Source organism: Mycteria americana, chromosome 1 (assembly GCF_035582795.1).
Source record: "Mycteria americana isolate JAX WOST 10 ecotype Jacksonville Zoo and Gardens chromosome 1, USCA_MyAme_1.0, whole genome shotgun sequence".
Taxonomy (NCBI): Eukaryota; Metazoa; Chordata; class Aves; order Ciconiiformes; family Ciconiidae; genus Mycteria; species Mycteria americana.
The window spans coordinates 139,978,043-140,004,280 of NC_134365.1; the positions used below are offsets into that span (position 1 = coordinate 139,978,043).

General features: G+C 39.4%; 1 protein-coding gene across 4 annotated transcripts; it reads right to left on the reverse strand.

Moving 5' to 3' along the window:
* Nucleotides 1-1,930: 1,930 nt before the first annotated feature.
* MSL3 (MSL complex subunit 3) lies at nucleotides 1,931-25,258 on the reverse strand. 4 transcript variants are annotated; one of them, XM_075522419.1, is made up of 14 exons: nucleotides 24,216-24,875; nucleotides 22,988-23,070; nucleotides 22,310-22,405; nucleotides 21,637-21,737; nucleotides 20,559-20,650; nucleotides 19,622-19,744; nucleotides 18,986-19,146; nucleotides 16,803-16,961; nucleotides 16,079-16,341; nucleotides 15,605-15,714; nucleotides 15,315-15,414; nucleotides 14,764-14,848; nucleotides 11,069-11,146; nucleotides 1,931-2,879 (listed from the first exon to the last, which is right to left on the reverse strand). In XM_075522419.1, coding segments are annotated over exons 3-14 (1,374 nt in total). In that variant the 5' UTR covers nucleotides 22,312-22,405; nucleotides 22,988-23,070; nucleotides 24,216-24,875; the 3' UTR covers nucleotides 1,931-2,779. The 4 variants fall into 4 exon arrangements, with proteins under 4 accessions (XP_075378534.1, XP_075378509.1, XP_075378526.1 ...); XM_075522394.1 differs by lacking the exon at nucleotides 24,216-24,875 and adding an exon at nucleotides 25,108-25,258 and having other exon boundaries at nucleotides 1,932-2,879; XM_075522402.1 differs by lacking the exons at nucleotides 1,931-2,879; nucleotides 24,216-24,875 and adding exons at nucleotides 9,394-9,551; nucleotides 25,108-25,258.
* Nucleotides 25,259-26,238: the final 980 nt, after the last annotated feature.

The window sequence follows — 26,238 nt, forward strand, 5'->3', positions numbered from 1 at the left end:
CCTGCTTCAGTCAGTTTTTCACATTTCTTCAGCTAACCTAAGCCATTTTGACTGAATGGGGTTAGAAAACATTGATATGAGTAGCTCTACAAACAGCGACCAATGAATGACAGCTAAGTGCAAAAACCTCTTTCATCAATTCAGATGGATATGAATCCCATCAAAAATCTAATCAGTCAAGGACATTCAAAGAGTTACAGATTCACACCAGCAGTATAACTATACCATTAAGCTAGCCACAGAAGCCCTTGAATATTCCATTCAAAGTGAATTTTGGGGGCCACACTAGAATTTTGGCTGGCCACACTAAATATCACACTGGTATTTAGTAAGAGACTGGTAAGAACTACACTCTTACACAATCTGGTTCAAGTTTTTCAAGTCTCTTGCACTGCTTCAGCTTAAAAAAAAAAAAAAATCAGGTATAAAAATGGGGAAGCAGTAAAAGAAGAGTGACAGTAGGGAAGGGGGATGTCAAAGATGCACATTACTGTAACTGAATATATAAACCTGAACTTTTTAAATTTCAAGAGAGAGTGTCCAGGGAAGTCATGTCAATTAAAAGTGTCGAGAAGCGTAACAGGGTGCTACTTTTGAGAAAAGTTTTTTGGTTGTTATGAGAGCAAGATAGTTTGTAGTAATACATCCAATAGCTGCTTCAGGAGAATTTTACAAGAGCTTGTTCACATAAAGACTACACTAATTGGACCTTCAGAATTTCCCCACCCACCCACATCTTTTGAGAATCATCACAATGTATCGACAAGCAATACTGACAGTATTAATAACCCCTGCATGCAGAAATCGTCATTTTAACAGTTAAACAGTCACACAATAAGGTTTAAACTCAGTTCATAACTTGCCTTATACCCACAGCTACCAACAGTGGAACAAAAACAATTTGCCATATTATACACACTCTAACATTCCTGCAATAGAAAGGATCAAGGATGGACTTTCAGACAGTATTCCAAGATTAATCACATTAGATAGTCATTGGTATTTTGTTGAATTGTCTTTTTAGAAAAACAGGGTCTAAGCCTAGAAGGAAACATGCTTGCAAAGTGGGTTTTGAGGTACTTGGATTCTGCTAGAGATTCAAAACTTCTGTAATTTGAGAAAGACTAAAGCTTACAAATGTTTTTTTGGTACCACAGAAATGCATTAAAAAAGAGTAGTACTACTAAATGGTAATCTTTAGAAATAATGATCACCAAATCTGCATGCATCCATGCCAAACATTTGTTTAACAACCATTAAGTTTAACAGACTCTTCATAGAAATTTTTCTAAAAAGCAGAACCTAAATTGCTAAAACCAAGGTAATCCTTATCTTTTCAGTTCAAAAGCTTTAACACACCAGTACACTCTGAAAAACGAGTGATAATGAATGTCAACGGTAGATTTCAGATTTGCTTTGGCCTCTTAGACTAAGCTTGCCATTTACATTTGAAAGCTGATTCCTCCTAACTACTAGTTTCTGCAAGTCTGGGAGGAATGTGTTGAGTTTTGCATTACAGGTAAGTGTTTTAATGGAAGTCTTCTGAACTAGGAAGGATTACAGAGTGATTAATGCAGTAGTCCGTGAGCCTTGAGTCCCATTTTGTCCCAGTGCTTTTAAAATCTGGGTCTGTCTTGACATAGCAGAGGATGCTGAAGGCCAGAGTTCTAAGTCATGGATGAGGTTTTAATGACAATCAAGACAAGAATTATATTTCAATTAATTTCTCCTGAATGTGTTGTCAGATTTCTAGGAACTCAGTTCTCACTGAATTCCTATTTCCAGAGCTAAAGTGTTTAAAACTCTCTAAAGAGACATACTTCAAGTCCCAATAATACAGAAAGGGCTTCTCTCCCTATGTTGTCAAAGCTCCCACCTCCCATTATATGCACACTTAGCAATCTCAAAAATATGAATCAAGCACAAACAAGATGTTTTAGACAGTCAAAATCACACATTTACACAGCAGCCACTGTGAACTTTATTAAGAAAAGAAGTGTTTGCCAGTTAAACTGCCATCACTTTATTGAGTTCTCTGCTTACTTGTAGAAAATCAGTTCTTTTATAATGGCTCTGGAAATAATTTATTGCCAGGTAAATGTTGAATCACTGACAACGTATGCTCTCCTTGGAACTCTGGCAGCCTTACCATGAAAAGAGCTATATACACCTTTGCAAAACGCAAAGTAAGCAACACACCTTTCATTCAAGCAACAAAGTCATTCTTGAGGCAGATCTCATGCTAGCCAAACAGCAAAACCACCTTTACATTAAGCCACCTTTTCTATCATGACAGTTCCACAAAATGAAGTGCAATTTGTGAGGAAAAAAATCCGTAAGGTACCAGTTATACATTCTCTTCATGTAACTGTGTAGTCAAGTCTTATTTCTCAGGCTGAAGAGGGTTGAGCTAAAATGAAACACAGCATGATGATCTATCTTCATGAAAATGTCCTGTTGCTAATGCATCTGCTTTTGCCTCCTCTCCTCTTTAATAGTCCTATGCAGTCCTATGCATTAGAAGTCAGAACAAGGCTTCTTCATTCATCTGGAGTTGGAGTGATATTCAATCCTCTAAGCAACTCACAACGCAGTCTATACACATCTCTGAAAAGAAGTTCTCCATTCCCAAGTAATCCAACCATCACAGAAGATATTTCCCTATTTCTTCAACTCCAGAAGTTGTTTTAATTCCTTTTCCACCTTCATCTTGTAGCCACGTGGCAAAATAGCACTGTCATGGGCTACATATAGTAGGATTTAATCTTTATTAATAGCTTCAGTAGATTGCCCGAGGATTTTTAGTACTGTAGTAGGCTTCACATGCAGCTACATAAGCAGACTCTGGGAAGAAATCATCATGGTATTCCGCTAAAAACCTGAGAAGAAAGCACACCAAAAAAAGAACAGAACATGAAACACTTAAGATAAAAGCTATTTTCAAATTAATTTTTAAGCTCAGCAAAACCACAGCCTGGGAATTAAGAATTATTACACTTTGAAATTTGGCATACAAAAGGCTTGCCCTATTTTTACAAGTTTTACATAGTGAGAAACAGCCTTCCCCTCTCATTCTCAAATGCAAATAGCATTAAAAAAATTTGCTCATGCTCAATGAAAAAAAGCAAAAGTTGAAGTCACACTCAGAAAAGAATGCAAAGAACTACCACAGGAAAAAAAAAAAAAAGAAGAGATCTTTCTGCAACTTCTGTCAGTCACCTGCTCAGCATACTATTTTCATGTATGTCAAACCCAGGGTTATCAGTTATCACTATGTCAGTATCTTACAAAAATGGCCAGTAACCAGTAAGTCAAACTATATCTTTTAAGGTACGTAAAGCTATGATTTCTTCTTTCATGTGCCTGTGCATTTAGGATCTCCACCACTCATAAGTATCTGATTCAAATACGGCTCTCAAAGACAAATGTGCATCCTCCCTCCTTTACTGGATGCGGGGGGAAACACAGTGACAAAGGCTGAGGAAAAGGCTGAGGTATTTAATGCCTTCTTTGCCTCAGTCTTTAACAGTAAGACCAGTTGTTCTCAGGGTACCAGACCACTGAGCTGGAAGACAGGGATGAGGAGCAGAATGAAGCCCCCATAATCCAAAGGGAAATGGTTAGTGATCTGCTGCACCACTTAGACACACACAAGTCTATGGGGACAGGTGGGATCCACCCAGGGTACTGAGGGAGCTAGCAGAAGTGCTCACCAAGCCACTTTCAATCCTTTATCAGCAGTCCTGGCTATCCAGGGAGGTCCCAGTTGACTGGAGGTTAGCAAATGTGATGCCCATCTACAAGAAGGGCCAGAAAGAGGATCTGGGGAACTGCAGGCCTGTCAGTCTGACCTCGGTGCTGTGGAACGTTATGGAGCAGATCATCTTGAGTGCCATGACACAGCATGTGCAGGACAACCAGGTGATCAGGCCCAGCCAGCATGGGTTTATGAAAGGCAGGTCCTGTTTGACCAACCTGATCTCCTTCTGTGACAAGGTGACCCGCTTAGTGGATGAGGGAGAGGCTGTGGATGTTGTCTACCTAGGCTTTAGTAAAGCCTTTGACACCATTTCCCACAGCATTCTCCTCGAGAAACTGGCTGCTCATGGCTTGGATGGGCGTACTCTTTGCTGGGTAAAGAACTGGCTGGATGGCTGAGCCCAGAGAGTTGTGGTGAATGGAGTTAAATCCAGTTGGTGGCCAGTCACAAGTGGTGTTCCCCAGGGCTCAGTACTGGGGCCAGTTCTATTTAATATCTTTATCAACAATCTGGACAAGGGGACTGAGTGCACCCTCAGTAAGTTGCAGATGACACCAAGTTGTGCGGGAGTGTTGATCTGCTGGAGGGTAGGAAGGCTCTGCAGAGGGATCTGGACAGGCTGGATCAATGGGCCAAGGCCACTTGTATGAGGTTCAACAAGGCCAAGTGCAAGGTCCTACACTTGGGCCACAGCAACCCCATGCAACGCTACAGGCTTGGGGAAGAGTGGCTGGAAAGCTGCCAGGTGGAAAAGGACCTGGGGGTGTTGGTCAACAGCCGGCTGAATATGAGCCAGCAGTGTGCCCAGGTGGCCAAGAAGGCCAATAGCATCCTGGCTTGTATCAGGAATCGTGTGGCCAGCAGGAGTAGGGAAGTGATCGTGCCCCTGTACTCGCACTGGTGAGGCCGCACCTCGAATGCTGTATTCAGTTTTGGGCCCCTCACTACAAGAAAGACATGGAGGTGCTGGAGCATGTCCAGAGAAGGGCAACGAAGCTGGTGAAGGGTCTGGAGCAGAAGTCTTCTGAGGAGCGGCTGAGGGAGCTGGGGTTGTTTAGCCTGGAGAAAAGGAGGCTGAGGGGAGACCTTATTGCTCTCTTCAACTGCCTGAAAGGAGGCTGTAGCAAGGTGGGGGTCGGTCTCTTCTCCCAGGTCACAAGTGATAGGATGACAGGAAATGGCCTCAAGTTGCACCAGGGGAGGGTTAGACTGGATATTAGGAAAAATTTCTTCACAGAAAGGGTTGTCAAGCATTGGAACAGGCTGCCCAGTGAAGTGGTTCAGTCCCCATCCCTGGAGGTATTCAAAAGACTTGTACATCTGGTGCTGAGGGACAGGGTTTAGTGGCAGACTTGGCAGTGCTATGTTAACAGTTGGACTCGATGATCTTAAAGGTCTTTTCCAGCCTAAACAATTCTATGATTCTATGATCCTTTGCAAATCCAGTTCCCTAACTTCAGATTTCTGCAGCTGGTCTTCACATATTACTCAAACAGCTAAGCACCCAATATTTTATCATGTCTTCCTGCTCTGCTAACATGCAACTCCTTCTTTGGTTTAGGACTGAAAATGAAAATAAACAGTGCTGCTACTAACACTAGTAAGGAACAGCTAAAATGACTATAAGCTCTCTGCTCTTTCCTTTGTATACAAATATACCGGGTATACAAATGGGGGGAAAAAGGGGAAAACGGTTCTTGCACCCCAAAGTACACAAACAACCTGTACTTCAGGAAAAAATAACACAGACCTTCAAAAATAGCTGGATATTAAAGATCAGCATCAATAAACATGGCAAAATGCTAGCTACAGGTTCTCTTTGAGTTATAGTAGTAAGCAACGGAAACAACAGGAAACTGCCATTTGCAGAATCTGGTTTCTCTGAAGAACCACTGGCTAGGGAAATTACCTCAGTATTGGAAGCTAAAAGTATCAGTTTTGCATAACCAATATTCTGGACATAGAAAGTCCCAATTAAAAAAAGTACAGGTGAATGCAATTAAAACCAGAGTGTTTCTCCAACCTCACTCACAGCTACAGTGCCTGAACTGGGCATGTCCTTTGATCTTAAGAAAGCCAAAGCATCGAAGAATACTGACAAGATTCTCTATATAAGACAATCTAAATTTAATCAGGAATATATTAATTGCTGAGAGCTCATACAGAAAGTTTACAGCACAAAAATGCAGATAAATTAAAAAAGGTTGATTTTCCCCCCCACGCACACACAATCCTTGTACTCAAACATGGGCAAACAAATGCTAAACTGGAGGAATAACTGGTTACATCCTACTAATTCTAGGAAAAGCAGTGAGAAATACAAGCTTTTTTAGAATAAATCAATCCTTCAATGTGTCACCATTTATTTAGAAGGCACTTTGTCAACTTCCTCTCTACTTGCTTATTTCCTAGGAATCCTGTAATTAACAGTATAGAGTGACCTAGGATCTTTTCTTATGTAAAACGTTTCAGGTTTAGGAAATGCAAGTGAACTGGCTGGACAACCAATACACTTCCAGGAGTTCAAACGGCAGCTTGTTGTTGGTTTTAAACACTACCCAAGGAATTGAGCAGAAAAGGTTCCATTACATGACCCGTAACAGTATCTAATCAAGCACGTAATTTCTGGCAATATTCAGCTGGGCAGGTACTGCCAAAAGGGAGAAAGATCTCTTTTATTTAAAGCAAGGATCCAACTAGCGCTGCCACAGACTGACACCACATAAGCTATCATAATACATGTTTAAGAGCTAAGTAAATTTAAAGTTCCACACAGTCTTCATTCACACAATCCTAAGTGCATTAAATATTTTAGCATACTTTTTACTTATAAGTATTCATGCTGTGCTAGTTTCTCATCAGGTCCAATAGCAGCTTCCAATAGCAGTGAAATATTTTCCCAGAAGAACAAAAGACAGTCGCAATCAATGCAACGAACTACTAAGCAGTGAATCCAAATTAGTTAAACTTTGGCAAAAGAATGAACAGAAAAAAATAGTTTTATTATTTTCTTGAACTAAAAAGAAAAATAGGACAGATCTAGATTAAAACCACCAATATTTGATTAATACACTGTTTGAACCCCACTACTTAGTGATTTACTAGCCCTTGTCATTAAAACCATTCACAAGCTACTTTTCGAGGCTTACCAGGCCATAAATTGCTCTAATACTTTATAAAATGCTTTGTTTCATGAAACAGAGATACCCCTTAGAAAATAATCCAAAGAAACACAAAAACAATTCACACAATCAGATCCTCCTAATCTTCACTGAAACACATCATTCATTTGCACTATGCATACACACCTTACTCTAGGAAAACCACTACAAAAGAGTACTGAAATTATAGCAGCTTAGAAGGTAATAAAATACCTGAGTCATCAACTGCTACAACCTCTGACTGTAGTTAGCTACAAATCACTTTCTAGAATATGTGGGGTTGGTATGAAGTGAATGTGGTAAGGCCTAAAATTTAACTGACTTGAGTCTAACTTTTAACATACTTAGATTGCACAAGATTAAGATGAGTCACAAATGGAATTTAATTAATAATTCTTCATTAACACACATTAATGACTTCGAGAGATAAACAAACTACAGGAGCTAATCAAATTCTTAGCTAATCAAATTGGATAACATTCCATAAAACACAGTACAAGTGCTAGATCATATGAGGAACTATGTTTTAAAAGAACATCAATAAAACAAAGGAACCTTCAGAGGACATTGGGTAGCTGACGGTTCCAAGAATTTTAAGGGCAAGTAATGGGAAACAGGTTCATTTTCTCTTACAAATTTCCTGACTTTTGCTTAAGATCATCAGTCATAAATGCCAGTTTGGTGCAAGCTAATGTGACAGCTGGTAAAGATGAGAAATTTTAGCTGCAATGCTTGTGGCAGAGCTACAACTCAAAAAAAAAAGCAGGCAGAGTGCATGCAGTCAAGTGTATATCTCTGTTCTTAATGTAACAGTTGTGAAAAGCAAAATACCCCAGAGCTAGCAAATACAAATTACTTTCTGCAGAGAAGCGGGAGGAAATAGGCAAAAGAACGCAAGGTCAGCTTCTGTCCCAATCCCTTGTATATCTGTATACAAAGAGCAGTGACCCTTCTGAAGCTGCTTTCTATTCAAACTACACTGCAGTGCAGAAAGCTGGCACAGAAATATTAGGAGTCTCATAAGACTTAGCTACTGAATATTTCACTAATGCTTTGCTTTTGGAAAAGCTGAAATAGCACAAAGATCAATTACACTGGCACCTGCAAGTCATGAGCCGAGATTTAAAAAGAGAGGGAGCTGTACTTAGCAAGCAGAGCCAATGTTCAGCTATAGATCAGAAAGCACATTGCTATTTAGCTATTCAGATACTGTTTCATTACTTTTAACTTACAAATCTGATAAATTCAGTCACCTGCCGCATTATTGCCTTTTTCATTTTTATACTGTTTACAGAGTTCATATGCGTACACCTACACAGTGAAACTGCTTACGAGTAACAGAGTTTTGAGATGCACAGTCCACACAAACATCCTGATGTAAGACTGCACACTTTTTTCTCATCATGAGCATCCACAAAAAGAATGCTTCACACTCATGCTCAGAACATAGAGGTAACGTGGCACAATGCAGCTATTTCCCTATCACAGGTTCCTAGAAAAGCAACACTTCAGAAAGGAGTAGAGGGGATGGAGACAAGGGAAACAGACATGTTTTAAGTTGTTTAATTTAGGTTTGAAGAATTCCTATGTTCTGATATTAAAGTGTGGCAGTCTGTAAGCAAGCTTACCTCAGGTGACTCCAAGCAATAGCCTCACAAATATACTACCATCTGGCTGAGAGTTATGCAGGCAGATCTACCAAAAAGAGGCACACGACTACAGTTATCCACATTAAAAGGCCACTTGACATATATATATATATATATATATATATGTCAGGAACACTTCAGAGCATCATCTGGTATAGAAAACATCCTTGTCTTGGCAGCATCAACACAACCTATTACCTGAACAGTCTCTACACGAAGAAAAACATTCTTCTAAACATCAGCTACCATCACACGAATAAACTCAGGAAGAGCCTGAAAAGTGTGAAAATTACAAAGAAAGGAAGACCTTAATAATGATAAGGACAACCGCAGTCATAAAGGTATAAGAATACAGAGTTAAAAGGAAAAGTGTACAGGAAGGTGACATCTTACACACTTTCACTACGGAGTTCTAGAATGTAAGCAGATGCTTTGATGAAATCAGTGGCCTGGGCTAGATGCTGTTTGAAAGACAACTGTAATGATCGATAGATCATTAAAGGAATTTGCTTAAAGAGCATGATGGGTCCTAATTCTTTGAGTCACCTCATCAAAAGAAATGTCGTTTGCAGATTAAGAAGCTATCTCCTCTCCAAAACTACTATTCAAATGCAGGCATTGAAAGCTAAAAGGCTTCATTTCACACAAAAGCATATGCCACCACCTGCACCCCACCCCCTCCAACTGATAGGCATGTCTCCATCTGGAAGGCTGTTCAGGACAAAAGCTTGCCAACACAAAGTTCATAACAACCCCAATGCAGTCAACAGAACAAGTGAAGTGAAAAAGTTTCAGATGTTTATTCTGATATCCAGTGTCTCAAGAACTATGCCAAAGGAACAAACCGGCTTGTTTTGTTGACTGGACTCTTGTCACTCATCCACATACAGAAACTGAGATCATCCTCCTTGGCCTTTAAAGGGCAAGTGCAAAGAACTCTGAAGATGCCAAGGTGCCAACAGAACACTTCCGGTAATCAGGCTGAGTGAGTGAAAAAGTGGTAACTTCTAGCAGACCTTTTGGGAAAACAGTCCTCCAAGAGCTCAGTACAGGAGCCCTTAGTTGGTCTTGAGGATGAAGACACACTTTTGGCAAGGCCAGCACAGATCCCAGAATCAATTCCTAGAGCTGCCTTCTAAAAAAGCTACCATAGCACACAAAGTATTTTGGGCAACGCCTCACTTCAGATGCATGATCCAAACCTCTGCTATTATGATCAGGAATATACTCAGTCAAATACCCAGGCACCTGATGATTTGGTAAGCAGAAGGAAGACAAGCAATCCACATGGTGCAGTTTCAGGAAGTATTTTTGGCAAAGTAATCAAACCTTAGTCAAGAACAGTAAGCACACACGAGCAGGTTCTGCAGACCAACCAGACAACAAAAACCTACTGAAAATAAGAACCTGTACAATACCAGGTACTCACTGACTAAGAAGCATTCAACATAAAGGTGCCAAAAGTTTGAGAGGGCCCAAAATGGCAGTTACCTTTCTACCCATTCAATAAACACAGCAAAGCCCAAATACAATGGTAGTAATGCCCTAAAATAAGGCGTATACATTCACTGTGCAAGTAGAATTCCTTCATTTCAAAGCGCTTCAAAACTTTTTTAAAAAAATTCCTTTACTTGTTTCTGCCTCTAAACCCACACCTGTCCGTTTACACTCAGAACCTTGATTTTCTCACATTTAGGTTCCAATTCCATAAAGTTTTTCTAGTATGTTGTAATTGCTATGTTGCACACGTATTTGTTGTCAAGTAACCGGTTAATCCCAAAATTGAGAGGCAAATAGAAAAGCCCTAATCAATATAAGAAACAGTAGCAGCATTGTATTCTTTGTGATCTTCCAAAAAGTGATTTTTGCCATCTTGCAACTTTATTAAGTCACAATGAGCAGGAATTCTGTCACAATCAACTTCACCTAAATATAGATGTTTTCTATTCCATTCACCATGTACAATGCTTCATTTTTTCATTCTCAGAAAGCCACTAATAACCTCTCATTAATTGCACATTAGCACAGACTAGTGGCCATAATTCACCACTGCAATTACAAATAATAAAATTACTACACTCAAAAAATGTTGTGCTATCAAAACCAGAGATCTATTTCTTAAGGTTACTTCAAACAACTTGTCATCTTTCTATATACACATTTTATTATCACAGCCCTCTAACTTGGTCACATTCTGATTTGACTTTCTTCTCATAAAATACTCAACGGTATTAAAATACTTTTCTACTCATGGAGCAGAGAGGCACAATAGATACAAGAAGGTTGTAAAACATCAGGAAAAGAACAAGATCTAAAATGAAAGCAACAACTTACAGGATATACTGAGTTTGAAATATCACTGGGTTTTCAACAAAACTGAAGTCTTTGACCATTAAGAATGTAGTTTTCCATAATCTGAAATACTACATATTGGCCTCATCTGGAAAAGTGTATTAGAATTTTTAGAAGCATTATTTTAGAATTATTTAATCACTTACTCATTCTTCTGTATTTCATGAAAGTCAAAGTACCTATGGCTTTCTGAAGTGCTGTACCATTTTGTTCTGCCTTTTTTCCTAAAATGCAAACGACATTGACTGAAATTACCTCAGTGAAGATAGGTCTTGCTATTCTAAAAACAGACATGTTATATTCTCCTAATTTTTAAGTATCTCCTATTGGTCAACAGTCCTGAGAAGTGACGTCTCTGATCCCAAAACAGTTTTACAAGTCAAGGCTGCGTTCAAATCAATGGAAACGGCAAAACAAAACCTGGCACCTTCTTGCCTATCATTTCTTATCACTTAAGCGGCATCTGGAGGCATGTTAGGCACCTCACAATACAGAGAAATCATATAATACAACACATACAGCATTTTATTAAAAATACAGCTGGAATAATGGAATTGGTTAAAAGGCAATACTTACTCTATCTCAAACACTATTAACAGGCAGGACGATTTAATCAGGGGTCCTTTGCTAGTAAGATTACCAGTTAGTAGGTACCAGTTACTGTGTTAGCTTCCACTGCTTGGTCCTGAAGACTAAACTGTAAGTGAAATTCAGTGAAACCAACTGGCAAGTTTGTCACTGAAGTCCATTTCAGACTGTTATTCTTCTGCAAGTATTACAAATTATTTCAGACCTAAATAATTTGAAGGGAAGACTCAGAGTTTTGTAGTTAATTTGAGAAACTAATTTTCTTTAATTATGCAAATTCTGTAATTGAGAAATCAACTTTCATGTTCTCCATGAAGAAATTTTCATTATGCATACTTGTAGAAAACCGCACTAAGCACAAAGGGTACAACTTCTACTTAATATGAAACTCAAAAAGATGTATTTCATACATCCCTTAAAAATATATGTTGTCTGGGAAACTGAAATCAATCTTGTCTAGCAGCAATCTGAGGGTATGACTGGAAAATATTACCCATGTAGCATCTCAAACTGAATTTAATGCATCTATCAAGTACTGAGTAAACTCAATAAAACAAGCTTCCAGACAAAGTGTTATATTAAATAAGTCTCAGTTCCTTAGCCCACATGAGATTAATAGCACAAATGTTAAATTAAACTGTAAATTTTAGCCATAAAAATCATAATTCAAAATTAAATCAGTATCTGTGCCAGAACTAAATCAGTTGTGTACCCCATGAAAGTTTTATTTAAAAATACATAAACTACTTATGCTTGGACTACTCTACCTAGTATTCAAAGAAGATTCAGAAACAGTTTTATTAATGTGAACAGACAGCTTCAATCCCTTGTCTACTATTAGAAAAATAAAGAAAAGGAGAGTACTTCAGCTTGTCACTCAAGAGCAATTCACTAAAAGAAATTAGGCAGTCTTAAGTAAACTGCCTGCTATGATCTAATGCATACAGACTGTGTAGGAGAGTTCTTACCTTTCAAAAGGTAAGCCAGAACAGAACTGACAGAAAATATTTTTAATAAACATCCATTAAACCTTTCATTCCCAAAAAGGAAAAGACAGAATGTTAAAATTGAAGAACAACTAGTACAAGTTGTCACCTCAGCCTCAAGTTTTCTCTTGTGATGAGAAACAGATAATGCTAGATAATGCACAGTATTTCTGTGATAAGAATCAAGTCTGAAAAAGTTTCTAGAAAATGTAATTGTTTGACCACTTTCAATGACATATAGGACAAAGAAAGAAATACCCAAATGAAAGACATCCTGAAGACCCATGAATGTGTTGAGGAAAAAAAAAAATCTAATAATTTGCATTGATTTCTGTGTTACCTATTTGAATACATAGTAGCACATCCAGTAAGGAAACTAGTCTAAGAAGAGTATTTATGACAAAGCAACCCAAGATCGAATGCTTCCTACAGCAGTACCTGTAACTTGGAAGCTTTTTCAGGAAGGCTCTCAATTTGACCAGTTTGACAGAGCCATAGAAATCATTATTTCAGCATAGAAAAAAAACCTTGAGAACAGCATCAGCAAAACATACATGACACTGGCTTAGAAAGCACTTGAAAAAAGACACACAGCCCTCAAATATTTTGTGGTACCAGATACGAGATACCCACACTATGCTTGCCTTGTGGGGCTCATTTTGGTTTAGTTGTAGTCTGGTCTTCAGGACTGAATGTCCCCTAGCCTAGTACACTTCTGGTTAAGTGTTTTCCAAAAGGAATCCAGCTTATGTACTCAGAGCACTCTGCAACGCAACACAAAGCGTGGTAAGCAGGAACTACCAAGAGATTTGCTTCAAAAGCACAGTTCTATCTGACCTAAAAATGCTGATGTGGAACATCTTCTGATTTTTTTTTTTTAATTTCTATTTATAGATGACTACACATTTCAACAAGATGGTCAGATGGAAAAAATAAGACACACATGGATACTGCCACTAGAACTTTCAGTTTAATCACCTCCCTACTTGTATGGGGGGTGGGGGACATGTTTCCTCCTTCCCTCTGTTCCACTCCACCACAGCTCATCCATAGAATGGTTATGAAGAAACTGCATTTAAGATGCTAAGGAGTAGTGGACCTGCTCTGACCAACACAGAAGAATCTGAACGGGTAGAAGTCTGGTAAAAACTGATTTGATCCACAGTGAGTTAAGCACCCTAAATAATATTCACTCCAAGCAAAAACAGGTTTCCAACAAGCGCTAATGCTATCCTGCTTAACTTAAGGATATTTTGAATACTAACAAGGATCTCACAAAATAGAGATGTAAAAAGGAATCAGTAAAAAACTTAAAAATTAAATGCTTCAAGAGAAAATTTTTGTATTGTAGAAACTTTGACATTTGAGACATCTTTTATTTTCAATAAACAATTAAAGTAAAAGCAGTTTAAAGCTTTCATCTCCCTGATCTCTAACAGGACTTTTGATATGCTAGTGCCACATTATGTTACTTTTCAGTATGTGGCTACTTCAGAGTCTTTGACCATAATTAAGTTAGGAGTTCCACATTTGTTCCAGATGTTTACCATTTACAACACTTTCTCCTGTAAGTTTTCCTCAGCAAATTTATTTTCCACTGTACTGATGCTGCACAACAGTGCCACACTAGATATCTAACTACCACTACAATGTCATGCAGAGATATTAACTAGAGTACCTGACAAACAAAGCTGATCGTGGTGCAGGTGTGACCATACTGACTCCAGCCATGGAGCTAGTGTGGTCAGAAAGAGTTGGGTACCCCAAAAGCCACTGCACTGCATAACAGAGAAACCTTTCTGTTTAAAGCTTGATTAGGACAGACTTTTCTTTAAAAAAAACTATCATAATTAAAAACATGTTCTAAACCACAAGTTTCTCCCCTGCTAATATCGATGCAACATCAAAACTCTCAGATTACACTCTCAAAAATAGTTTGTATTTCTTCATAAAACATGCTTCTTAACCAAGTCATACTTGTCATTCTATACTTACTAGCAAACAAACTTTTATACTTCAGTTCTCTATCACTGTGTTTATCAAAACTTTGAGTAGAGAGTTCAGGTTCCCTTCAATTTGAATTACAGAATCAAAAATCTTGTATTGATCTTTATTCAAATTGTTATTATTAAAATCTGGTATTAATTTTATCATAGTCTTGTAGTTATAGAAAATGAACACCTTATTTTACAAACCCTTTGTCATTCCAGGACGCTTAGATCTATGTAACAATGCAAACACTGCTGTGGTACATCATGTCACATTACCTCAGAAACATTTCGAAGTGTTTTACTAAAGCCTTTAGGTTTTTGTCAGGAAAGCACATCTTCCCCAGTATTTCTGGTAGCTTTACTGTAAAAAAGAGAAATAATGTTTATACCTGTTCTTGTAAAAGCAACTTCTAATTACTTGTATCTACTATACAGAAAAGAAGAATACAAAAACTTCTTCTCCCTGCAGCCTCCACTTCTCTTTGCAAGTTACTCAGTGATCTTTCAAAGCCTTACTAAAAAGAAACATGCTGAGAAAGTGAATGCTGCTTGGTTTAATGATGTTTGATAGTGTATTGGAAGTAATGCTTGTTTGCTTTTGTTAAATGAGGGCTTGCAGAGCCAGTAAGAGATAACCAAGTTTATGAACAGCCTAAGAGTTTTAAACAGATTAAAATGTACATTTCTCCAAGAAAAAACTAAATGTGATAAAGCCAACAAAAATCACACAGATACAGTCACTGGAAAAAAAAACAAAACCAAAAACAAAAACAAAAGAAAACACGTAAAGCAATTTTGATTGAGCACAGAGTCTTGTATCAGTTTACCAAACATCCGTAGCAAATGTTGAGATCCATAGATATATGAGGGAGGTGGTGGTTGATCACTTGGTGGATAATTCTCTGGCATCAATTTCCAGGACAAAACCTAAACACAAAAAATGAAAATGGTGGTTATGAAATCTTTATAGCACCATAAATAATTTAGTCTGTACAGAATTTCAAAATCAAAGATTAAATAAGTCATACAAACAAAACCGTTTCTTACATAGCCCTACTCTGAGGTCCACAAAACCTTTAATCATTGAATCTGGGACAGTAACATAAAAATCTGTTACCTCATTCAATTCGTTGTTTCTTCTACCTTCAAAGCCAGTAAAAACTGCACTCCCCTCTTTGCTAGGAGTCAAAGTTATAGGTGAAGATGATCCACTATGGACGGGGGTTTCTTCAAAACAGAAGGAAAAACAAAACAAATCAGAAATAAATGTTATTATCTGTTTTATGGAACTATAAGCCATTAAACATAACTAAAGCCTGCTGCTAAAATGTTTAAAGTCTTAAACACTGGAAATCAGTCAGTGCTATCCTAAAGTAGGCTCACAGAAAAGCAGCTCCTTGAATTCTGTTGAGAAGTACCGAGAATATTGCTTTGTATTTCTCCCTTTGGTATAAGGCCTGAGAGATAAATAATTGATACAAAAAGTAATGAATTCCCACTTCAATCATTCAGTTCACAGTCCACACAGCATTAAAAAAAGAACAGGACTTAAAATCTTGTTTAGAGCAACAATTTAAAGAGCAAAACCTACTTTTTTCCAGGTGCAAGAAGAGCTTTGGCATAGAAGCTGGGGTCTCAAGATGCCGTCGTTTAGGTTGTGGGGAAGCACTGCTTTCCGATAACCTGTCGCAGTTAGAGCTATGCCGTGTAGAACGTCTCAGCGACTGCAGAATTTCAGGTTCAGCTTTTCGTCTTTTTGGTGTGGCTGGCTCCCCTGTTGTAGGCTGGCTGTCGGTTGACTGAGGCGTTGGTGGATTCAACAGAGGAGGACTTGGGGAAAGCTCCTCCTGATTTCTAGGAAATGAAGGCAGCTTTACAGAAGTGAAGAGATCAGGGCTCTTCCCCTGGAAGAGATTCTTCTAGTTTCACAGATCTTGTTAAATACTTACTCAGATTAGACAGTCTCCTCCCAATAACTATCAAAGTGATGAGGCCTTTTTAATACTATTTTCCAGGTTTTTAAATTTAAAAAGTTCATGAATACAAATTTATATTTCAGTGTAAATTTTTTTCCCCACAAAGTTGCAGCATAACTCTACACCAGTCAGTTAAACTCCTTTTGAAGTTAACCAGACAGAAATTCAGAACCTGAATTCTGAATTCAGGCAAGCAATTAACAGAAAAGTTCAACATTTTATCAAGACAATTTTTAAGTCAAAGCCTGTGAGAAATCATCCTATTCTCAACACATAGCCACATTCTATCGCATTTTCCTCAGGAGATAAGCAGTATTAGACTCCGTATACCCAACCTACCTGTTAGTATTTGTTGAGTTTTCTTTGATGGGAAGAAAGAATTTTGATGAAGTCACCTTCTTAAATTGAGCTTGTTCATAAGGATAGAGCAAAATTAATGGAAGTGTGAAATCAAAGGTTATTCTCAGCCCATCCACCATCTCTTTACACAGCTCAACACTACAGAAGGAAAAAAAAAAAAAAAGGATTATGAATTTCAAAGTTGCATGTCAAAATTTTTCAGTGTAGTTGTAGGAAACTCCCTTTTAATACAGATCATTAACATCTTAACTATGATATGCTGACTTCATCACTAAGCAATGATGAGTGATTAAAAGCATATTTAATCTTAAATACAGTGATTGCTGTTGGTAACTTCAAATACAAATTTTAAAAGTCTGCTTAATAAGGTAAAAAAAAATCATACAATTGTTCTGTTGTATTACTATTTACTGCATTAATAAAGTCTACTTTACAGAAAATAAAGTTAGTTAATTTTTCATGTAAGCATTATTTTGTTTTTCCAAGTTTACTAGGCTCAAAAAAGAGGCACCTGCCAGAAAAAGTAAGGAAGTACTCAATAGATTGAACGCCTGTCTAAAAGGCATATGCAGAATTTGATCTACAGCTGCTAAGATGCAGTTAAGGCTGTGCTTAAGACATATCCAGTGAACCAACAAAACCAGATACATTTGCATTGGAGATCAGTTTCCAATGGCCTGCTCCTGGTAACCAAAGCACTACATTTAGTGGCTACTAGGAATTTCAGTTTTGGGTTTGTGTAAAGACTCACAGTGCTAGGTGGTGAGTAGATGTGCTATTACACGCAGAACCAAGAACACTGAGTCCAGCCCCCCTCCAACACCTCTCACCTCTATGAAGGTATTAATCTCTCACATCTCAAGTGCATATATGTATACGGTAACAGTAATTTGATTCTGCCACAATGACCCACATTAGAAATTCCATACCTCATATTACTGTTCCATACCACCTGCTAAAACTACTGCCTTTTTTTTTTTTAAACACTATATATAAATTGGGTCTGGGACCATCATGTGCAGAAATTCTATCACATCTGAGGTGGTCAATCACCTCCTGTGTTAGAGTAATAAGGGCAATACAATAAAGTTGTCAGCTGAATCTCTCCTACTTAATGGATCACTGAAACGATACACATTTTCCTTATTAAAGCACCTTCTTTATTGAGGAATTCACTTAAACATACACCTTTAAAAATTATAATGCGCGTACATCCTTCTGTTCATATTTCTGATGTCTCATCTAGCTTCTTGTTTAGGAGATTATATTACAAAGAAAGAAAGTATCATTAATCTGTCAAATAATGAATGACATCTATATAAACCAAGACATTCACATAGACCAAAATATTGCAAGGAATAGCATAATTATGCACCACTGAAATAGAACATGGTAACAAAAGTCAAGATTTCTCTTTGATAAAATACAAGATTTCACCCCCGTGTAAACTTAGATAAAGAAGCAGTCTCATCTAATATTGAGAATCTTTAACATAAGAGAAAAAAAACAACAACAAAAACACCACCACACCGCAAATACACAGGGTTAACACACTGCATTTGTAGCATGGTAGAAGAATATACAGCTCAGCTGAGAAAACAGGAACTAAGACACAATCAATTTTAATAAACAGGATTGGTGTTACTACACACATTGTTTCCCTACATATTGACTCCAGGATTTAAAGATGATATGTCAATTTAAAAAAAAAAAAAAAAAAAAAAAAAAAAAAAAAATCAACTGCACTTGGAGTTCTCTATAAGTGTTTGTATAAAATTTTTATCCTTTATAAATAAAACTGAACAGGGTCAAATTTTAAGCAGGGAATTCTCATATCAGATACTCTCTCAGTGCTCAAAAAATTCTTCATGTAGACAATAGAAACACATTCTTCCAAAACGGCTCACAATATTCACAAGAACTTACATGATAAAAAGGAATATCGATGCTTTTGCATAATGACTTTTCAGATTATAGGGACTCTTTCACTGATAAACAAATTGTCAGTGTTACTGTACTACAGGTATCTGTCAAATACTTTAAGCCCCATAGACAGACATACATGACAGTATAAGCTCACAGAAGTGAACAGCCTTGAAATAGAACACAGAATGCAAGGTCATTCTTCTTGTAACAATAGCACTGGACTTAAGATTACTTACTTCTTCTCTGGTGGCACATAATGAAGATTCATATTAGCATGTGGAGTCATCTGATGGTGCCGAGATCTTTCATTGGCTGAAAAAGCAGCATTAATAGCAAAATGTTTCACATATGACTCCAAGATGGTTATTATATTTGTTTGACAAGGAAGCTTCACTAGCTGAAAAAGAAACAACAAATTAATGTCTTACAAAAACAATTAGTAAGTATACTAAGCTAAAACAGGTGCTTGTAATGTACTGACTAGTTTAATAAGTCTCTATTGCATGGAGTTATTTCAGGAGTGATTAATTTGAACCCTTAAACTGCATTTTTGATCAATCCTTTATAAATATCTGGAAAAACAAAAATGGGGTCAGGTTAACAAGACTACTGTATTTCCAGATTTAAAAAAAACAATCTGCACTCTAAAACACAATTGGGTACTGAAATGTTACATTCTTAAATATAATGACAACTCACTGATTTAGCTATAGAGAAGCCTGCTCCCTACACTCTTTTTATTGTTCCTTATACTGTCTAAGCTCACCTTTGCAATAAAGTTCAAAAAAACAGTTGTTGTTATACGCAAGAACTACTTTTGATGCCCTCCCCACCCCCCTGTGCACATTCATTTCATAGCTTTTATTTCATACCCGTTTTCTTCTATTAATATAGTAACAGTCTTCCTCAAGCTTCTTTTTCAAGACTTCAGGAATTTCTATGCTTATTGCTCTTTCTTCCATGTCCCTTTTTGTGTGAGTGTCTTGTTCTTCTTTCTACAACAGAACAGTGCAAGAAACAATATATTGGTTGTGCTTATGAACATTAGTGAAAAAGAACTTCAGTAATCAGCATACAATATGACAATCGAGTTTTGCCATGCAAAAATAAAACATATAAAGTATAGTAAATATTTAAGTGGATAGTAGCCTTACTGGAAGCAATTTAACAATACTGCTTTGAAGTAGTCTGCGAATTCATTTTTTTTAAACTTTTTCTTTTTAATTTAGCATTTGCTTATGTATTTAACACAAAAGAATTTTTTAGGTTTTGCTGCATCAGATCACCCACACTGTAGTAGTTAGATTCCACAGACCTTCAGAACAGCTGTTTACGCTGTACTTTCTTTTCGGTAACGTAGCGAAAACAAATGTTTTTTCTTGTAGTCAGTCTTCTACATTTTAATTTAAGACCAGAGTTGGCATGCCCATTTCACAGTAAAATACAAAAGCCAGAAAGATCCTGGTGCTATTAGGATTTGTCCAACCTGCATAGACCAGTAAAAGTTTACAGCACCCACAATTCTGGATAATCTAGTTTGCTATGTTTTCTCCACATAAGCCTTATGTGTAGAAAGAGAGGAAAAGAAACAAATGCGTATTTTTAGATTAATATCAAAGAATTCTACAAGAATATGACATCTGTAATTTTCAAAAACTTAACCACAGTAAGCACCAGGAATAAAAAAAATTATGCTTTTAGTTCCAGCTAAATAACCAGCTGTGGCCTGTATTTCATCTTCTTCAATTTTTCCAGAGCTTCAAATACAGATGTTTAAATTCTGTTAAGTTAAGGGGTTCATGAATATACCATTTCTGTCCTCTCTTCTATGTCACTTTCTTCGCTTTTTATTTCTTCATCTGTTCCTTCATCACTGTCATCAGAAGAAGAACTACTTATAGCTGTGTAAAAGAGATTTCACATATTTATCTCGCATTATTACATTGCAAAGGTTAAGACCAAACAATTTCAGGCCTCAATGCAAAAAAAAAACACCCCACAAAAAAAAAAAAAAAACAAAAAAAAAAAAACACCCCAAAACCACCCCAAAAAACCCTCAACAAAAAACCCCACAACTAGCTTGTTATATTTAATGAGAATGAATAATTCTAATTGAATTAAACACACAAGTATTATTTACAGCACACTATAAACTTTTTAAATATGTAAGACAAGAAGTTTACAGGAAGTATTCTTGCATCCTCTCTAATTGAAAAACACTCACTTTTAAAAGCTCCCTACATTTCTGAACACTCACAGATCTTTTCAATTTTTATTGAACTTTAGTTCTGAACAGGGGATTAATGTATTAATCATACAATCAGAAGGTCTGGATCTGTGCAGTGACGGTTGCCAGAACATCAGTTAAGTGCCAGACAGTGTTCCTGCTGGTTTTCAAGCTACAAAGAAAACGCTATGAAATGAAAGAGCTGGCTTGAGAGTGAAATCAGCCAGTCAGCTGACAAGAAACAGACCTTTGTGCCAAGTAGACTGGGGAAAAAGAAAATCTTATTGCCCCCTAAAATATGTAGAAACACTAACAGCGAACGTGTCTTGTTCCTGATACCAAAGAAAACTGAGGGCTTCTTGCAGCTAGCAATACTACACTAAACAAAGCAGCATTAAGCTCTGAATCACTGATTAGAATAGTTGAGTGGAAGTGACACAAGGAAAAGCCTCTGGAACACAAGAAGAAAGGAGGTATCTTAACTTAATAGATGCTTAGCATGAAATAGTGCTCACTCTTCATATGACTGCCTCCATATATTTCGAATAGGACTGTGATACTCTCGTGTCATCCTAAGAGCAAGTTACAGCATGCACTGTACCCCTAGCTCAAAAAGTTAAAGGCATCATGCCAGTTATCAAAGAATGAAAACAAGCTCACAGTTTTCGCTACTCTCATCATTTTCTTCAGCAGGAAGGCTTTTTAATACAGAGTCAACACCAGGCAACCTGCAACGTCTCTTCTTTCTTCCCTTTCTTCTCCTATAGAATGTAAAATGGTTCACTGAAATTTGGCTACTATTATTTAATTTGTTTATCCTAGCTAATTACATTACATGCAAATGCACAGGAAAAGTATGTTTGAGTTATTTTCATTAATTAACGCTGAAATAACTTGGACAATGCTTATTTGAGAGTGGACACCTTAATGTCCGTACATTACCTCATATTCGTGCTCTCAAGCAGATCCTCAAGCCATGGCCAACCAATATTAGATTATTGCCTTTGGCTGAAAAATACTTCAGGTTTAACCAAGTTATTTTTCACACATTTATTTGGGAAGATGTAGATCCAATACACAGGCATTTTGCAGCAATAGTTAAGAATAACATAGTTAAAGCATTAGTCATTTAGAGTGTTGTTTAATAACAATATGTAGGTATCTACCTTAGTATGGGAAGAGTAGCTCTCTAGAATGCACTGACTGTACTGAGTAGATATCCACCATCTACAGCATGAGCTTAGAGGCCAAGCTCACTTGTAGACACCTAGTGTATCTGTTTGAATCTGAAAATGAATCTCTCATTCATTGTGAGACCGAAAGGATTTCTTACATGCGAGCCACAGCCTTCCGTGCCAATTTACGCTGTAATCTGCGGTTTTCGTCTGTATCACGAAGAACATGATCTTCAGCTGCCCATCTATCCCAGCTAAGGATAGGTCAAAAGAAAATTATTAATGGCTATGAATATATGCCACTCATGATTACTAATGAATTAATATACATTAAATCTAAAAAGCACTCTTTTACTGTCATTCAAAAGCAACATCTATATCACAAGGTTTGCATCCTTTTGCATTCACATGACTTCAACTCTTGTGTTGCTATCTAAAATCTCTCAAACCTTGACTTAACCCGCGATAGTGTTTGTAGCGCCAACACATGCTACAGATCACAGAGACTGCACTCATGTACTGGCCTTGATAACCAAACAATCCAGGTCTAGATTTAACAAAGTATAAACTCCTTTCATTAATGGAAACCTAGGAGCCACAAGTATATGCCAAAGACAGATATCCCATAAAGTTTAAACTCATGGCTATCAAACTGATCCACTGAAATTTATGGATACAGACCAATGTGTCAACATGAGAAAATATATTAAAGGCATTCACAAAACCAAAAATATTCATGCAAACATGAAAGTCCTTTGATATTGTGTGCAATGCCTTTCTTTGCAGAATAAAATAGAAGAAATGGAAGAACTGAAACTGTGCATATAGGTTCTTACCTTCTGTTCCAACCGTTAAAATGGATCAGATATTCTGGAATCTTTCTGCCTTTGTCATCTTTTCCAACAACAATATCAACAATCTGAAACAAATATTGAATAGCATGTATTAAAAAAGCTTGAGAGAAAGTGAGCTTTCCCGTATTTAGGGAATTTATGCACAAAGAAAAAAATATGTTTATTTACAGAAATGAAATATACTTATAATTTTGCCAGTGAATATTGATATGAGCAGAAGATGTTGATTATACTAAATGGTCAGAAAAAATAGCTTTTTTGTTGAGCACTTTTAAAGTTGGGGACTGCTAGCCATCTTTGTCCTGTCCTCAAATCTCCCATGCTTTCAAGACAAAGGGAGATGCAAAACAATGCAGTAACACAATATGGATATGCAGATATACATCTGGGCTACTAACGTTTTCTCCTGTGTGCTGTCTCTTCACGCCCTCAAAGCAGGAGACAGAGTTCTATATTATAAACCTCAGAAACGCTGCTCTCTTGAACAACACTGAATCTTAGCCACAAAACATTAAAAGGCTTTGTGAATATCTGAGCCTTTGTTTTCTTCCTCTTTTGCACATGTAAAATAGGCCCGTCTGAAAGGGCCTGCACCTCAAAAGACATTTCAGGTGGATCATTAAGGGCAGCATCAGGACTAGTAATAATAAAGGAATCATTCTGCCTGCACTTGAATGGCTCTCGATAGACCATACATCTCCAGAGGCACCCAGCAGTTAGGCTACAGTAATGTTTTAACTTGGGAGTCCAGAATTTAAGAACTGTTGATGCAGTCAAGGACAGTTATGCTGGAGTTCAGGGTATTTGAAAGCAAAGAAGAAAAGGCACTATTATTTTTTGCACTCAGGTTACCTCTAGGGCTGGCAATTAAAGCTGTTGGGGTGGTCAGAACATAGGAATACACCTACAAACAAAAGAGCAGCCCAAAATATTACAGGAAGGTGGAGTTCCTGCTCAAAGATGTCTGAAAAACACTGATCTACACAACTAGCAAACTTGCAGCAAAAAGCATGAATTTGGTCAGGAATCCAGTTGCTTTTCACCCCTCCATAACAAAACAAAAAAACAGAACTGTTTGCAAGTTAGGTACAGATGACTTAGGATTTAAAAATTTCGTTTTCCACTGATACCCCAAAACAATATTATATTTACATAAAGTTCTACAATTATTATCACTATTCTTAAGGCGAGGCCCAAGCAAGTCAGTCACCTCTGACTGCAATACATATGGTCCACCACTCGCTGCTTGCTGTCTTACTTCTGTATATTCTCCTGTACCACCGGTAGCATTTAAACCCTTCTGAAAGGCAGAAGGACGAGCGGCGAGGGTAGGAAAGCAGGGACGGGGAATAAATCAAGCGACGCTACAGAAATGCAGGGATGAAAACAAGATTTCAGAACTCCTTTGCAGGTGTTCAGCCGGGAACGGAAGGCGGGAACCGAGCCCGATACTCCCAGAGCCCCTCGGCGGCTCCGCTCTCTACCTGACGCGACAGCAAGGCCCCGGCGGGCAGGGCTCCACCGCCTCTTTGTCACCCAGGCAGCGGGACGCCTCCGCCCCGAGGGGGGGAAGGCCCAGAGGCTCGTACAGAGCTGCTTCGCACACCCCCCACCCCGGGCGGAGGGGCGGGTGCCTGTGGGGGAAGAGAGCCAGGCCCCGCCGGGGGGCTGGGATGAGACGCCCGGGGGGCGACGACGGCGGCACAAGGTCGGGGGGAGGAGAGGCCCGGCGGGGACGGACACGGCCTCGCGTTGTCTCCCAGCCCCGTGACGGCGGGCGGCTCCCGCCCCGCCGCTCCTTCTCCTGCTCCCTCTCCTCGGGCAAGCGTCCGCTTCCCGCAGCAAGTGCTGCTGCCGGAGCCGCCTGCCCCCCCCCGGACCCGCAGCCGCTTCCCCCTCCGCCTCCCGCCCTCCCGGAAGGGGAGCTACCGGGGGCGCGCGCAACGCCCAACGGGCAGCGTCAACGGCAGCAACGGCGGCGGGCCGGGCTCCGCGCCGGCCCCGCCCCCCCGCGCTCCCTCTCGGCCGGCGCGTCTCGCCGCTGCCCCGCGGCGGGGCGAGGTGGGGCGGGGGGGCGGGCAGGGTCGCGCGCGGGGGGTCACCTTGGCATCATAGAGCACTTTGGCCTTGGTGGGGTCGGGCTCGAAGCAGAGAACTCTCTCCCCACGGTGGAACTTAAATTTCATTCCCCGCGAGGTCATTTGTTCATCATGGCGCAAAGGAGAGGAGCCCCGCCCCCTCCCGCGAGGGAGGCGCCGCGGCCGGCCCCGCCCCGCCCCGCCCCTCGCGGCCCCCGGCGCCTCAGGCGGAGGCGGGAGGGAGGGAGTCGGGGCGCCGCGGCCGGCTTCCCCTGCCCTCCGCGGGTGAGCCGCGGCCGCTGCGAGCCGCGCTGCCCTCCCGTGCCCGCCCCGCCGCCGGTCACGCGGGGTGCGTGGCACGGGTGGCTGGGAACCGGCCGCGGGAGGGGCGGTGGCGAGGGGACACGTCCCTCCGGGCGGGAGGGCGGCCGGCTCCATGGGCTAGGGGAGCCTGGGCTGGGTGAGGCGAGAGCTCTCGGCCCTGGCAGGTCACCCGGCTTTGCTGCCCGTGCTGGCGGTCCCCCAGCGCCCCGTGAGCGTGGGCCTGCGCTGGGCGGGTGCCCGCCTGCGGAGCGGTGTGCTGGAGAGCCTAAGTGCAGCCCCAGAACAACGGCAGCGCTTCTCTCCGTTACTGCTTCTCTGAACATCACCGCACGGTTCCCATTCGTTACCCTGTTTCTCGTGTTCTCCACCAAGCAAAGAACCGCCCTGTACTCTCAAGATGGCTGTTTATACATTGTAACCTCCCTCGAGGTTTGTTTTCCTAATGTTCTGTCAGCCTTCCTGCAAGAAAATAAACTAGAAATAACTAGCGTGTTGGACTAGAAACTCAATTACCTAGAGTTTATCTTTCCAATGTTCAATTTCAAATTCTTCGAGTCTCAAACAGGATGCAAATACTGGAAATAATCAAAATCAATTTGTGTTTTTCTTGCCCATGTACTTTACACCGACTGATGCATGGAAGGGAGTGGGATTCAGTCAGGGGAATACTGTGATTTCCCACACAATGTTATTAGATGCTCCCTCAGGCCATTACAGTTTTGATGCCAGTTCTACATTTCTGATTTATAGAAGACCATGATAGAGCCAGGAGGCCTGTGCTTAGCCAGCCTTGTAGTAAAACCAGTTGATTTGTGATTATTTAGCATTTCT

Bases quoted from the DNA above. Each gene is read 5' to 3' on its own strand.
- MSL3 (XM_075522394.1), bottom strand. From the start codon at position 25,206: ATGACCTCGCGGGGAATGAAATTTAAGTTCCACCGTGGGGAGAGAGTT. The intron at 21,738-22,309 runs GTAAGAAATCCT...TACATTCTATAG, and splicing joins CGGAAGGCTGTGGCTCGCAT to GAGAAGAAAGGGAAGAAAGA. The intron at 20,651-21,636 runs GTGAGCTTGTTT...TCTTTTACACAG, and splicing joins TGATGAGAGTAGCGAAAACT to CTATAAGTAGTTCTTCTTCT.